Raw genomic sequence first — 16,684 nt, forward strand, 5'->3', positions numbered from 1 at the left:
TACATGGGGAATAAGTGCACAGTGACTCTTCTTGTTGATTTAACAATTCACACTCTTACTTATGACGTCAGTAATCACCTGAGGCTCTTGTCATGAGCTGCCAAGGTTATAAAAGCCTCTTGAGTTCGCCAACTCTGATCTTATTTAGACAAGGTCATAGTCAAAGTGGAAGTTCTTTCCTCCCTTCAGAGAAAGATACCTCCTTCTTTGATGACCTGTTCTTTTTTTGTTTTTTTTTTTAGCTGTCCTTTTTTTTTTCTCCAGTTTTTTTTTTATTTAATAAATGTGAATTTACAAAGTGCAATTTTTGCATTGTTGTGGCTTCCCCCCTACCCTCCCTCCCTCCGTGGCCCTCCCTTCTCCCACTCCCTCTCCCATCCCGCCCTTGATCGAGTTTCATTTTCAATCACCTTCATATACAGAAGATCAACTTAGTCTATACTAAGCAAGGATTTCAACAGGCTGCCCTCACACAACCGACCAAGGTACAGGGTATTGTTCGACTAGTAGGGTTGTCTTTAAGTTTCATATTAAAACCCATTAAGGACAGCGATCCTACGTGGGGAGCCTGTACCCAGTGACTCCCGTTGTAGAATTAACAATTGGCACTCTTATTTATGGCATCAGCAATCACTCGAGGCTCTTGCCATGAGCTGGATGACCTGTTCTTTCTGCTGGGATCTCACTCGCAGAGATCTTTCATTTAGGTAATATTTTTTTTTCTTGCCACAGTGTCTTGGCTTTCCATGCCTAAAATACTCTCATGGGCAATTCAGCCAGATCTGAATGCCTTAAGGGCTGATTCTGAGGCCAGAGTGCTGTTTAGGACATCTGCCATTCTATGAGTCTGCTGTGTATCCTGCTTCCCATGTTGGATTTCTCTCTCCTTTTTAATTCTATCAGATAGTATTATCAGACACTAGTCTTGTTTATGTGATCACTTTGACACTTAATCCTATCATTATGATCAATTATTAACTGAAACTGATCACTTTTCCTAGTGAGATGGCATTGGTACATACATGCCACTTAGATGGGATTGAATTGGAATCCCCTGGCATGTTTCTAACTCTACCATTAGGGGTAAGTCCGATTGAGCATGTGCCGAACTGTACATCACCTCCTTCTCTTATTCCTTCTCTTATATTTAACAGGGATCACTTTTCAGTGAAGTTTAAACTCCTAAGAATAATTATGTGTTAATTAAAGAGTTCAACCAATGGTATTAAGTAAAAAAAAAAATACTAAAAGGAATAAAATAGTAAGTTGTTCCTCGACAGTTAGCATAAGGGCTGATCAAGTCATTGTTTCTCATAGTGTCCATTTCATTTCAACAGGTTTCCTTTTAGGTGCTTAGCTAGTTGTCACTGTCTGATCTTATTTAGACAAGGCCCTAGTCAAAGTGGAAGTTTTCCTCCCTTCAGAGAAAGGTACCTCGATAAGGATATTTTAACAGTACATTTATAGTCAGTCTCTATTCTTACAGAAAGATTTGTGGGAGAAAACTCTGACTAGAGGTCTTTATATGATGATCACATCCTATACTCGCATGCCAGTTTTAGAAATAAAAAGCATGGGGTTGACATTTTGGCCTAATGTGTTAAGCTGCCGCCTACGATGCTGGAATTCCATCTGGGCTGGCTGCTCTACTTCTTTTTTATTTTTTTTTAATTATTTGAAAGAGTTACAGAGAGAGGTAGAGACAGAAAGAGAAGTCTTCCATCTGCTGGTTCACTCCCCAGATGATCACAATTGCTGGAGCTGCGCCAGTCCAAAGCCAGGAGCCAGGAGCTTCTTCCAGGTTTCCCACATGGTTGCAGGGGCCCAGGGAATTGGGCCATCTTTCACTGCTTTCCCAGGCCATAGCAGAGAGCTGGATCAGAAGTGGAGCAGCCGGGACTTGAACTAGCGCCTAAATGGGATGCCGGTGCTTCATGCCAGGGCTTTAACCCTCTGCATCACAGCGCTGGCCCCCACTCTACTTCTTATACATTTCTCTGCTAGTGTGCATGGGAAAGCAGCAGAAGATGGTCCAAGTTCTTGGGCCCCTGCACCCATGTGGGAGACCTGGATGAAGCTCCTGGCTCCTCACTTCAGCCTGGCCCAGCCCTGGATGTTGGAGCCATCTGGGGAATGAACCAACCAACACTTTTTCTCTACCTCCACCCCTTCTCTGGAACTCTGCCTTTAAAATAAATAAAATAAATCTTAAGAAAGGAAATAAAAAAGGATTATATCAAGTCTCTCATTTGTAAATCAATTATTTCCCACAATCTAGATATACAGGGTGGCATGAATGACCACAATTCACATTTGTAGATGACAACAGATGTTAAGAAAGTTTTGGTTTGTCTCTGTTTTTTTTTTTTTTCTCTTGCAGCCTTAGATGCAGAATAATTATTTCAGAACAGGGAGAGTTTTAAAAATACCATGACATTTGTTCAGTTGAACATTTTATAGATAAGGTCACTGTGCACATGAGGAGTTCAGCCACTTCTTGAAGATCCCACGAAGATCTTTCAGAAATAATACAGGGTATACCGGCTCAACACAGGGAAAAAAACTGCTTTTCTTTATGGTTTGTACTCTGCAATATCCAATCATTTTGTCATTTAACCCTGGGACCTTGTCAGCTAGAATCACAGTGAAGCATCAAATATCCCAAACCTGTTTAGTCTTCTGGTAGCCTCTGTCTCTCTAATTATTTACACTCCTTGGTAACCAAACTTAAGGTATTTCTGCCAATTATAATGAAGAGGTGACTGGGGAGCACCCCTGGTGATTAATGGTGTCTTGCAAAAAGGTCTGGATTTTCTAAGTGCTAAGTCCATGCTTTTTAATGAAAATGTGGCTCGGGAGCTTAGCTGAAACCTTCACTGGTCAGCTCGGCAGTGGGCTTGAATATCAGCCTGTATTTTGGCATTGATTCCCTGGTGTGTAAAATACACAGCTTGGCCATGGTTCCCAGTGTCCACTGACTGAGCTCTGTGCAGGACTGTGGTGTCTAAAGAGTCACTTCACAGCTTGGTCCATTATAATGATCAGTAAAGCACAAAAAGCACAATTCTTTTTAAAAGAAAGTATTTTGATCTCACCTGTATCCATGGGGAGTTCAAAATATCGATACCTTCATTCAACATTTTCAAGAATTTAAGAAAAGTTTGATCTGTGTATTCAAAACGGTTCTGGAAAATTATGGAGCAGATCACGTTGCAGGGAGCACAGCCCAGGATAAAGGTGGGATCACAGGGTGAGGCTAAAAAAATGGGAAACATTTAAAGGTAACATTAAAATATAGATATTAGAGCTCTTGTCTTTGAGATAGACAGGAAAGGGATTTTTACAAACCTTAATCTTCACCTGGGAATTCCCTCAACTAGAGAAAAATAGGCATTCATAAAATTAATATATCTTGGTGCTGTCCCTGAAGGTGTGTCCAGTTGTGGGGTCTTCCACGATGCCGGCCTTGGGCCGACTGGGAAGAACCCGGCGGAGGCTGCGGGAGGCCCAGCCGTGGTGGTCAATGCCCCTGCCCCTGGCTTCCATGAAGAACGGGTCGCTTCACCTACAGACCGTGTTCAGCCACGTTTATGGAATAAATAAAGCTCCTTGCTAATGGTTTCCCTCTTCCCAGCTGACGCCACGCTTACGTGGTTTGAACCTTGAGCCTCTGGTCATGATGAAACTTCGTGTTCCCCAAGTTTATAACACTCAGAGCTGAAAGTGTTGCAAGTGTGTGTGCTCTGAGAGCAGTCAGCACGGTGCGGAGTTCCGGGAGCTAAGAGTCAGAGATTAAAATAGTTTCCAGCGGAGAGAGAGACAAGCAAATTAAAGCAGCATTTAGAAGAACAGTTGGATAAACTAATGCAGCAATTACAGGATCTGGGAGGAACTTGACACAGATGAATGTGCAGAAACCAAGAAGGAAACACTGGAGCAACTGAGCGAATTTAATGATTCACTGAAGAAAATTATGTCTGGAAATATGACTTTGGTAGGTGAACTAAGCTGATGGATAGAGCTCTGATGCTAGGAAAGCTGGAAAGAGACCTGTACACACAAAGTGGAGATACTAACAGCTCTCAGAAAACTTGGAGAGAAGCTCACTGCAGAGGACGGAGCTTCTTGTCAGCTAATGCGGGTGCTCCCTGCTCAGCCAGTGTGAGAAACTCTCTGCGGACCTGGGCTCTGGAGATGAAGTCCCTGCTCTGGCAAGTTTTGAGGTCAAGAAAACAAAAAGATGACATGGCTTGGAAGTTCATGACATTGATCACATTCTTATTAAATGTGGTATTTTCTTCCTGAGGATTTTGAGTCATTGCAAAGAAATAGATTCTTGAAATGCATTAATTGCCTAAGAAAAGGTGACATAAAAACCTCCTTGTGACTTCTAAAAAATTAATGTATCTCTTTTAATTTGAATTGACCACTACATTTTATCTTGTTTTTATTTTTCATTTGATCTAGTCCAATAATGGTTTTCCTGATACTCCATTAAATACATAACCTATATTTAAATAACTTTAAGCAAAGATGTCCCGTATTTTGGTGGGAAATAGAACACATTTAAGAAGGTCATTTTTAGGGGCTAACGTGGTGCCATCTGTTAAGCCACAATAAGGGACCCCCTGTCAGAGTGCTAGTTTGGGTACCGGCTGCTCAACTTTGAATCTAGCTTTCTGCTACTGCACCTGGGAAGAGAGTTTAAGATTGCCCATGTGCTTGAGTCCCTGTTGCCAATGTGGGAGACCAGGATGAAGTTCCTGACTCCTGGCTTTAGTGTGGCTCAGATCAGGCTGTAGTGTCCATTTAGGGACTGAACCAGCAGATTGAAGACTGTGTCTGTCCCCCTTTCTCTCTACCGTTATACCATTTTTCCTTTCATTGAAAGGCGGAATGACAGAAACAGAGATACAAATAGGAAGAGATCATCCATCCCCTGGCTGCGACATTCAGGACTGGGCCAGGTTGAATCCAGGAGCCAGAATAATTTGAACCTAATGAACCACACAGGACTGAGGGTTAATAAACCAATGTGTTTTGAATTTATTCAAGCACTGGTATTTCTATGTGTAAAGATCCAGCACATATAACAGCTATGATGAGAAGTGAAAAAAAATTCCTCCAAAATGAGATTATAACTAACTTAAAATACATAAAGTAGTAAATATGCCACACAGCATAAATTTCAACAGTTTACATGTCCCAGTTGACCATGTATGAAATGCAAAGCAGCTATTAAAATCAATATTACATCCAATATTTAAAGACAGTTTGTGACTGGGCGAATATCTAAATCCTTAACTAAAAAAAGCTAAATAAAATGAAAACTTTAAACTGGTTCACACCTGTATTTCAAGTTTGGAAATGCATATTCGCAAGCAGCAATACAAAAGTATTCATGAAGAATGCAGTCTCTGAAGACTATGAAAACGTCTCTGCTATCAATACATCTAAATACAAACCTGACTCCATATTTGTTTTACTTTGATGTAGTGAGAGAGGTTAATTTTCAAAACAGATAAAATTCAGTCTTTAGATGTGAATGGTATGAAGGAGAGGATCTTTTTTTTTTCCTTAGTTGTTTGGGATTCCTAAAGCATGCAAAAGCTTTGAACAGGAGGGTCTACAAAGGAACTAGGGTTGTCATGGCATCCAGTTAAGCTAGAGTTAGAACCACCTCTGGGTCATCCATATCAGGAGTATAGGCACTTGAGTTGTAAATCCTGCGTCAGACAGTTGGGACATAGGACATCTACCACACCCAGGTCCCCCTGCTATCCTCTGCTCCCACATCCCTCTGGGTCTCCAAAACTGATCTGATTATATCATTTGCGGGCTTCTGGAAATGATGGCCCATATCAGAATCTTCAGCGTGAGCCTCTTGATTCCTTGATTTATGGAGAGCACCTTCATTTGGCTTTCAGGTATTAAATTCTACTTTGTTCTGAATTGCCTTCCACTCATCCAAACTCGTTTCTTTAAGATCATCTTCTTTTAGCTCCTCACTTCGTTTCTCTCATTTCAGTGTCTGCTGCTGGATGTTCTTCACTCGAAGGTGTTTCCTCAGTCATATTCAATTGATCCGAGTCAGTGAATTCATCTTTGACAGTTCTCGGGTTGTGAGATCCGCTACCTCTGAGGCTGTCCATGTGCTTCAGACCAGCTCCTTCACTTTCCATTTCACCTATCAAATTCATGTTCACCACAAGAATAAAATCCATCTGCTCGGCTCATTCCAAGTCCATGTCCTCCTGTACCTCTTCCAGGGCCTCCATGGCCTTGGGCAGGTCTGCCACTTACAGGCCTAGCAACTGAATACCCCACTCCTGCACCCCTTTCTCCAAGTGGCTTTTCAAACCCTCCTTCCCTAGGTTGTCATCTTTCTGGTCTTCTATCAATTATTTCCTCTTTACCTTGAGGTTGTTGATCAGTTCTTCCAACCATCTTATTCTGTCTTTCCTGAGCACATGGGCAGATGTGCCTCCGCCTTCCTGTCAGCCATGCCAACATTGGAGGCAGCAAGTTTTTGGGGTCTTTCTGGAACTCTTTGTGCAGCTGTGCCTCTGCTGCTTGGAGTTGGTCTGGACTTGGCCGAGCTTGTGCTCTTGGCCCCAAGGCCCCCAATGCTGGTCCCACCTAGCTTTGTTCTTGTTTTCTGTTGCCTGCAGCACCTGGAAGAGCTCTGATTCTTCATCAAATATGTGGTCAATTTGGTTGGTGACCACACAGCTAAAGCCGAAGGCAGAACATGATGCTGACTCAGAAGGCCTTCCTCCAGGGATTGCAGCAGACTGCACCGAACCAGGAGCCTTTTTGTATTCTATTTCTTTGGTAGAGATCTTTCACACCCTTGGTTAAATTTATCCCAAAGTATTTAAATTATTTTGTAGCTATTGTGAATGGGAATGATCTTACATATCATTTCTCAGGCTTGGCATTGCTTGTGCACACAAGTGCCACTGATTCTTATGAATTTCAATACTCTTTTGGTGGAGTCTTTTGGTTCCTCTATAAGTAGGATCATATCATCTGGAAACACAGATATATTGACTTCCTTTTTCCCCATTTGTATCTCTTTGATTTCTTTTTCTTGCCTAATGGCTCTGGAGAAAACTTACAGAGCTATAATGAATAGTAGTGATGAGAGTGGGCTTCCTTGACTGGTTCTGAATCTTGGTGGAAATACTTCTAGTGTTTCTCCATTCAATATGATGCTGGCTGTGGCTTGTCACATATTGTCTTGATTGTATGTAGATTGTGTTCCTTCTATACCTAATTTGCTTAAGATTTTTTCATGAAAGGATGTTTTATTATATGAAATGATTTCTCTACATCTATTGAGATAACCATATGGTTTTTATTCTTCAATTTGCTAATGTGATGTATCATGTTTATTGATTTGCATATGTTAAACCATCTGTGCCACCCTAGTCCAGGTCGATAACCTTTAATCCTGTCTTTTGCAACAAAAGAGATGCAACTGAAGACTATTATGCTTAGTGCAATAAATCAGAGCCCCAAAGACAAATATCATATATTTTCTCTGATTTGCAGTAGCAAATACATAGAATACAAAAATCTTGAATGTGTAAGAATGAAACTGGTATCTTATGATTTAATTGTTGTATGTAGCCCTTGTCTATATTCCTGTGCAGCAGTGGTCTTTCTACTTTTTACTTGTTGAACACTGTATTTAGTGGAATATTTTTCCTGTGATTATAAAGTAAATTGAAAGTATATCACCACAAAATTAAAAGAAAAGAAAGAAAGGAGGAGGGAGGTGAAATGGAGGAAAGTATTGCATGTAATTAATTATATCTATGAAATATATGAAATCTGTATTAATAAAAAGAATTTGATGAAATGAAAGAGCAATAAGCAACAGCAAACCTGCTGAGTTCTGTACTCCCAGGACAAGATCTTTTACACATTACAGAGTTGTAAGATTTCAGAAAAAAAGTTTATTTTAGCTAGGGAGGTAGGTGGTAATTTGTGACAATATGAAATTTCTTTGTGTGTTTGTGTGTGTGACTCACAGGTATAAATCTGACTTTCAATATTTTGCTTAATTTACAAATGATATGTGACAGCATTGTAATTGTGATCCAATTAAAAACTCAGAACCATGTGACAAACATTTCAAAAGTCACTAGAACTGACAGAGGTAAATAATTACCTTAAAACCCTAAGTCAGAATTAAAGAAAGAAAGTAAAAAAGGTAAAAAAAAACCAAAACAACATACCCTGAAAACAGAGCAAACTAACCAGGGCAAGAATTAACGATAGTCAAAATCAAGGTAAATTTTGCACCACAGTCTTTGGATAATTGGAAGTGTATGCTGTTGCATATATTCTCAAAATATATTGCTGAATACATTACACAGAGAGGAATATGAAATAGTTCTGGTAATAATTTTCGGTGTGCTCTTTATTTCTAGAGAAATTATAATTAATAAGAATCATGACGTAATTAAACCAGATGTTAGCATCATTACTGGTGGAAACTGTGAGCCCCAACCTTTGAAGAAACCAATCCTCAGACAGGTCAGTAAGGCTGACTGTACAAATCTAGCCACAGTAATTGAAAGCACATGGCACTTGGTTCAGCTCCACAAGAGTGTAAGGGGCTTATTTCCACTGTGATACAAGTAGGTTTTCCACAGTGAAATGCTGTTGAATAGGTACCCACAATTATGTTATGGGATAAATACTGCTCTTTAACTCTTTAAGAAAATTAAAGTTATAATATTCTATGTATATGCTGAAAAGATTTGAAAACAAAGAAACAACTGTGAACAGCTTTTTTACAACTTTTACACCTATGCCATAGGCCCAATTGTGCCTGTCCACAAACAGCATAGATACAACTGAAATTCCTTGGCACGGCTCGGCTTCAAACCATCATTTCCCCTATGCGGGCCGATAGCCAAGTCTCAGAACAGAAGGCCTGGAATGCCATGCAAGGTTTCCCAGGGCAGCATAGAGAAGGAGCAGTGTGAGGTCAGGGATGGGGAGTAAGGGTCACCCACCGTTGGTTTTTCTCAGCTCCTCCACCAGGCAGCGGGCCTCCTCTTGAACTCGGTCCTCAATGCTCCTCCTCCCCATCCCGAAATTCCGCAGGGTCATGAGCGAGAAGCGTCGCATCTCCTTCCATGTCTTTCCATTGCTTAAAATGATCCCTGCCGGTGGGAAAACAGAGATTAAGAGAATGATCCTGGGCAAGGAAAAGGGAGAATGCACGCAGCAAACACATGCATGGGCTAAGCTCTGCTGAGGAGGCCTTCACATCGTCTTCTTATCCACTTTACTGCTGCGTAACACACACACACACACACACACACACATGCACAGAAATGCTGACTTACCAAGTCCTTTATTTATTCTTTCAGCCACTGGGAAACTTCCTCTTCCAGAAAACTCCTCTCCAAGATCAATCAGAGCCTCCTTCACTGCCTCGTATCCATGCAGCACCACAGTGGGCTTCATGCCCAGATACACAGTGAACACGGGACCATAGATTTTTGAAAACTACAAAATTTACCAAAATAAGGCATTATTTGGTCTATGTATTGTGGAATATCTTAGGCTTTCATTTTAAATATTTTATTCTATCATAACATTATAAAATATTTCTGAATTCTATTCATAAATATGATGGTGATTATTATAGGTGTTATTGTTGTAGGCAGGCATACAGGATAAAATTGATTATGTTTGTGAGCTGGAAGACCATGCCTTCACCCCACCCCTGTGTGACCTCATCCCCCTACCTGGCCACACCTGTGTGCCCACTGGCTAATCAGGTTAATTAGCCACTCCCCTTTGGAAGTGGATTAAAAGTGTGGTACATAGTGTGCCTGGCCCTTTTTGGCCTTTTTGCCCTTTCATCTCTGGCCTTTTGCCAGTATGGGCCCGTGCTGCCCTGCGCCTACAGGGATTGTGGCCTTTGGGCCACCTGCTTCATGCTTCCTGGCCTAGATGCTCCTCTACATGGCTGGCTGCTGGTACTCGGTATGAATCCAGATTTCCCTCTCTCTCTTAGATGGGGCCCTCACTCTCCTATGCATTTCTCTCACTGAATAAAAAGCTTAAAATGTATCATGCTGCCTCGTTCATTTATGCTGGTATTCAGAATTCTTTTCTGAATATTAGGCAAGAACCCACACAGGTTTATTAATATTGGTAATTTGTTAATAAGCACACAGTGATATCACATAACATCCCATATTCCAATATCATATGGTACTCCAGATGGGACTTTTGGGGGACTTTTAGGGGGCTATATTCTGATTTCATTATGAGGTGGATGGCTTACCGTGAGCCAAGAAATAGTGCAATTGTACATGTTCTACTTAATTTCTGCTGAACACATTCAGCAGGTTTATATGCTTTGTCTCAAGTACACAGTATCTAAATTTGCATTGCAGATTCATATTTGAGCCTCTATTTTTTTCAACTTCCAGTGCTTGAGAATTATCAGTCCCCAGTGACACCACATATAGAGCAAAGACCAGCTGACTGCTTAAGCATCACCAGCACAGCTTGTCTAGTATCCCTATTAGAAAAAGAGCTGCAGATTGGTGCTTCCTCACATGGGACACCATGATGTTAGGAAAAGAGGCACAGAATAGAGAAGAGGCAATGTACGAATTTACAGCCAGACTAAATTTATTCAGAGAAAATAAATTCGTAGAGGTGGGTGACCAACTGTCAGCATACACATAATGGAATGTATGGTAGAAGGCCCTGACACCCAGGGGCTGGGCCTTTTTATATTTTAGGAGGGCTAGGGATTGGGGTGGGGGTAGGTGGCAGCGGGGGGGGGGATTCCTGAAACTGGTCTTTCAGGTGCCTGTCGGGGGTGGGGTATGAAGGCAATAGGGTGTGAGACCTAATTGAGATTCAAGGGCAAGGAATAAATTCCAATATTTATCTATGTTTGGAGCAATGAGAGAGAATGGCTGAGGCTTATGTCTTTGTTCCATCAATCCCAGTTAAAAATACCAGAAAGTGTATCTTTATAAATGACCCCAGGTAATTGTAAGACTGGCCCTACTTTGAGACATGGGGATTTCAACACAGAGAGTATAAGAATGGCTGCGACAGGACATGTGACATCTCATGGAAGAACAACTTCTATCTTCCTGCAGCATCTGTAGTGGATAGACAGCAGCTGTGTGCAGAATCCAATGGGATTCTATTACCTCCTGGTGGACCCTGAATGGTTAATTCTCTTACTCACTTATGCTGGTTCTTAGTCCTCAGCCATGACTTTTTTTTTTTTTTTGAAAGACAGCTTTATTGAGTTATGACTGGCGAATAAAATTATGTGTATTTAGGGTATAAAAAGCTGTGCTTTGATAGTTTACATTTCAAATGCTTAGCACAATCAAGCTAATTAGCGTATATACTGCTTCACATACCAAGCATTTCTGTGTGTGTTTTTTAAGAACAGTTGTGATCTAGTCTCTTAGTGATTTTCATGTATAGAACATTATAATGTTCTATAATCACCATGAACTACATTCTGTCTAGAGTATCTATTCACCTTGTAATTCAGGGTCTGTAGTCTTTAACCAAAATAATCTTTTCCCTATGCCTTACCCCTAGGCAACCACTTTCTATACTGTGTTACTATCAGTTTGATTTCCTTTTTTAGATTTCATGTCTCAAGGAGATCCTGAAGTGTATGTCTTTTTTTGTCCAGCTAAATTTATTCCTCTTGATGTCATCTAGGATCTGCAATGTTGTTGCAAATAGTAAAGTTTCTTTCTTTGTTATTTTTTAATTGACTCATTAGAGAGAGAGGAGAGAGAGGGAAAGGGAGATGGAGATGGAGAGGGAGATGGAGAGGGAGAGGCAAAGAGAGAGGGAGAGTGAAAGAGAGGAAGAGAGAGAGAGAGAGAGAGAGAGAGAGAGAGACAGAGAGAAAAATGCTCACATTATCTGGGCTACTGCCCAGATGCCTGCAATGGTTGGGGAACAAAGTTAGCATCTGGAGCCTGGAACTCAATTTAGGTCCTCCACGTGGGTTGCAGGAACCCAGTTACTTTAGCTATCAGCTCTTCTTCCCAAGGTTTGCATTAGTAGGAGTCTGGAATTAAGAGCTGGACTGAGGGCTGGCGTTGCGGCTCAATAGGCTAATCCTCCACCTGCGGCACCGGCACACCAGGTTCTAGTCCTGGTCGGGGCACTGGATTCTGTCCCGGTTGCCCCTCTTCTAGGCCAGCTCTCTGCTGTGGCCCGGGAGTGCAGTGGAGGATTACCCAAGTGCTTGGGCCCTGTACCCCCATGGGAGACCAGGAGAAGCACCTGGCTCCTGGCTTCGGATCAGTGCGGTGCGCTGGCTGCGGCAGCCTCTCTCTCTCTGTAACTCTGACTTAAAATAAATAAATAAATAAAGAAATCTATCTTTAAAAACAGTTTTAAAAACCACATGAATGTTTTGTCTTTCAACCTGGAAACCTTCGATATATCTTTGGTATATATAGTACTAATATTATAGTTGCTTATAAATAAAACAGGTAGAATAACTCATACATTATTACATTTATTTTAAAAATTATTTTATTATTTGAGAGGCAGAGTTACAGAAGAGGGAGTAAAACACACACACACACACACACACACACTGTCCACTCTGTCAAAAAAAAAAAAAAAAAAAAAAGAGCTGGAATCAGGAAACAAACCCAGGTACTCCAGTTTGGGATTCAGGGGTTTTAACAGGATCAAGGAAAAACAGTAGCTCCCTCTTACTTTTTAAAAGCTAAATAATATTCCATAGCAGGGGGCCAGAGCTGTGGTGCAGTAGGTTAATCCTCTGCCTGCAGAGCTGGCATCCCATATGGGCGCTGGTTCTAGTCCTGGCTGCTCCTCTTTCCATCCAGCTCTCTGCTATGGCCTGAGAAAGCAGTGGAGGATGGCCCAGGTCCTTGGGCTCCTGCTCGCACATGGGAGACCCGGAGGAGGCTCCTGGCTCCTGGCTTTGGATCAGCACAGCTCCGGCTGCTGCGGCCATTTGGGGATTGAACCAGCGGATGGAAGACCTTTCTCTCTGTTTCTCCCTCTCACTGTAACTCTACCTTTCAAATAAATAAATAAAATCTCCACTGCTTTCCCAGGCCATAGCAGAGAGCTGGATGGGAAACTCTAATATACTGTGGAAACATCAAGATCCACAAGTATACTGAATATTTCCTATACAAAAACCACCTAACTGTTTGACTCCAGGAATATACTCAACTTAATAGTAACTTTATTTTTACTTATCGTTGCAAGTCGCTGAAGGAACATAATGAATACTCACACTCGAGAAGGATTTGCTAACGTCCTTTAAATCCAACTGCAGGATATTTCCAATAATCGGGAGAGGAGTAGGGCCAGGAGGGAGCTTTCCTTTCGTAGAGTTCCATCTCCAGAGCAAAAGGAGAAATAAGCAGGAAAGACTGAGCAGCAGGAACATGGCTGGATCCACTAATGTCTTCTCTTCTTCCTGAGATAACTGGGAGTGGAGAATCCCAGGGTTTTATAAACCCCCTGCTAATTCAGTGTGTGTATCCTTTTGATATACTAAGTGACTAATCAGTCAAACAGATCAGCTTTGATCTTTTCTGAGTAGACTTTTGCCCTGTGATAGAGATAATAAGAATGCTTGTTAGTCTAGCTCTCCTGTCAAATCTCCTTCAGTTGTAATTCTTCAATTATTTTAAGATAGGGCATAGGAAGTACGAATAAAAAAGAAAGTCAGGTGGTGGTGTCACTGTGCAGCCAGGATTAAAAAACAATGATGTAAATAATGTGACCAAAAATGTTCTCAGCATTTTGGATTCTTAGATTGTTAAATGGTTAGAAATCTTTGACTTGGAGAAAATGAGTGTACTCTATAACTCATATATAGAAAAGGTTTACTGGCCGGCGCCGTGGCTCAATAGGCTAATCCTCCACCGTGCGGCGCCGGCACACCGGGTTCTAGTCCCGGTTGGGGCGCCGGATTCTGTCCCGGTTGCCCCTCTTCCAGGCCAGCTCTCTGCTATGGCCAGGGAGTGCAGTGGAGGATGGCCCAGGTGCTTGGGCCCTGCACCCCATGGGAGACCAGGAAAAGCACCTGGCTCCTGGCTCCTGTCAGGATCAGCGCGGTGCGCCGGCTGCAGCGGCGGCCATTGGAGGGTGAACCAGCGGCAAAGGAAGACCTTTCTCTCTGTCTCTCTCTCTCACTGTCCACTCTGCCTGTCAAAAAAAAAAAAAAAAAAAAAAAAAAAAAAAAAAAAAAAAAAAAAGAAAAGGTTTACTTTGTAAGACTTTATAAACACTAAGAAATGAAGTAAGCATTTGGCTCAGGGGTCAAGACACAGTTTGGACACATATATTCCACTTGTAGTGACTTCCTCCACTTTTGCTCCAGCTTCCTCCTAAGGCACACCTGGAAGAGAGCAAGTGATAGCTCAAGTATTTGGGTCCCTGTCACCCATGTGGGAGACTAAGATTGAGTTCTGGGCTCCAGATTTCAGCCCGCCCCAGCTCTGGCTGTTGCAGACTTGTGAGGAGTGAACCAGTGGATGGAAGATCTGTGTCTCTGGCTCTCTGCCTTTCAAATAATATAAAAATAAATTTTAAAAACTGTGGCTGGCACTGTGGTGTAGTGAGTAAAGTCGCCACCTGCAGCGTTGGCATCCCATGTGGGTTCTGGCTGTTTCTGTTTTGATCTAGCTTCATGCTAACATGCCTGGGAAAGCAGTGGAGGATAGTCCAAGTTCTTGGCCCCCAGATTCCATTAAGGAGACCCAAAAGAAACTCCTGGCTATTGGCTTCAGACTGACCCAGCTCTGGCTGTTATGGCCATTTGGGAGTGAACCAGAGGATGGAGGATTTCTCTTTGTCTCTCCCTCTCTCTCTCTGTAACTCTGACTTAAAATAAATAAATAAATAAATCTATCTTTAAAAACAGTTTTAAAAACCACATGAATGTTTTGTCTTTCAACCTGGAAACCTTCGATATATCTTTGGTATATATAGTACTAATATTATAGTTGCTTATAAATAAAACAGGTAGAATAACTCATACATTATTACATTTATTTTTAAAATTATTTTATTATTTGAGAGGCAGAGTTACAGAAGAGGGAGTAAAACACACACACACACACACACACACACACGGTGTTCTTTTATCTTTGATTCACTCCCCAAATGGCTGTAACAACTGGTAAGGGGCCAGGCCCAAGCCACCTGCCTGGAACTCCAGCCAGGTCTCCCATTAGTGTGGCAGATATCCAAGTACTTGGGCCATCATGTGCTTCTTTTCCAGGTCCATTACTAGGGAGCTCGATCAAATGTGGAGCAGCTAGGGCTGTAACCCAGTGCTCATATGGGATGCTGGCATCACTAGTGGTGGATTAACTCATTTCACCACAGCATTGGCCCCTAACTTTACTTTTTAAATTAACAGATAACCCTGTATGCTTACCAGATATAATGTGATCTTTTCAAGTATGTATTCATTTTAGAATTGTTATATCTGGCTAATTAAAATTGTATCACATCACATATATAATTTGGATATAAACACATACATCCATTTTCTTTACATTTTTCTTTTAAAATTTTTATTTACCTATTTTAATTTTATTTGAAGTAAGAAGGATATTGGAGAGACAGAGCTTTGATCTGCTGGTCCATTTCCCAAAAGCCTTCAATATCAAAGGCTGGCGCAGGCTGAACCATGGACCCTGGAACAAGATCAAGGTCCACCCTATGTGTGGAAGGGACTCAACAATGTAAGCCATTACTTGTTGCCTGCCAAGATGTAGATTAGCAGGAAGCTTCAATCAGAGATGGAGTAGAGACATGAACCCAGACGTGATTTCTGATATGGGAGCAGGCATTCTAAGCAGCATCTTAACAATTGTACCAAATTCCTGCCATTTGTTTTACATTTTTCAGGAACACAATATATCTACTCTACAACAGATTCCTTGAAATCTTTCCTCCTATCTAATTATAATTATGAATCCTTTGACCAATATCTTTTCATTTCCCTCTTCCTTTGTGACCTCAGCCTCTGGTAATAACCATTACTCTCTTTGCTTTGGATAAATTACTGTTTTTATATTACAGATATGAATGAGATCCTGCAGTATTTTTCAGTTCTTGGCTTACTGTACCAAACAAAATGTTCTCCAGGTTCACCAATATTGTAGCAAATGGCAAGAGTTCATATTTTAATGACTCAGTAGTATACTAACAACTCATACATTTTGAAGGATCAAAAGTATACAAAGTCGTTAACTAAGTAGATATATACAATGTTTATCATTAAAAACCCTAAAATCTGTGGAAGATAGAGGTAGTGACTTGGAATTTTGATTTTTCAACTGGGGAACAGGGACTCTGGGAGACTATGAGATCTGCCTAGAGTCAGCTCACAGATTGTAGGGCTGGGATTTGAACTAAGATCTTCTGATGTCCATTGTTGTGGATATGGCTCTGCAGCCTTGTCCTTAACAGCAATTTTAACAAACAAAACTACAAATTATTAGTTATTCTGACTTCCATTGCACTGATTCTGTTTATACATCATCAGGTCACTGTAAGAATATCTGGGCCATGCCGGCGCCGCGGCTCACTAGGCTAATCCTCCGCCTAGCGGCGCCGGCACACCGGGTTCTAGTCCCGGTTGGGGCGC

At 41.5% G+C, this 16,684-nt stretch overlaps 1 protein-coding gene and 2 pseudogenes across 1 annotated transcript in view; 1 reads left to right on the plus strand and 2 right to left on the minus strand.

Moving 5' to 3' along the window:
* LOC100353460 (cytochrome P450 2C18) overlaps positions 1-13,574 on the minus strand; it is a 33,747-nt gene extending 20,173 nt beyond the window's left edge. Inside the window, exons 1-4 of the mRNA XM_008270238.5 lie at positions 13,310-13,574; positions 9,369-9,531; positions 9,033-9,182; positions 3,096-3,256 (exon numbers count right to left, since the gene is read on the minus strand). Coding sequence (XP_008268460.3) covers positions 3,096-3,256; positions 9,033-9,182; positions 9,369-9,531; positions 13,310-13,465 — 630 coding nt within the window. The 5' untranslated portion in view covers positions 13,466-13,574. The remainder of the gene's footprint in view (positions 1-3,095; positions 3,257-9,032; positions 9,183-9,368; positions 9,532-13,309) is intronic.
* On the plus strand, positions 3,458-4,244 carry LOC108178433 (protein LZIC pseudogene; annotated as a pseudogene).
* On the minus strand, positions 5,756-8,962 carry LOC103351383 (SERPINE1 mRNA-binding protein 1 pseudogene; annotated as a pseudogene).
* Positions 13,575-16,684: the final 3,110 nt, after the last annotated feature.

Source organism: Oryctolagus cuniculus, chromosome 15 (assembly GCF_051225735.1).
Source record: "Oryctolagus cuniculus isolate XC-2025 breed Fujian yellow rabbit chromosome 15, ASM5122573v1, whole genome shotgun sequence".
NCBI lineage: Eukaryota > Metazoa > Chordata > Mammalia > Lagomorpha > Leporidae > Oryctolagus > Oryctolagus cuniculus.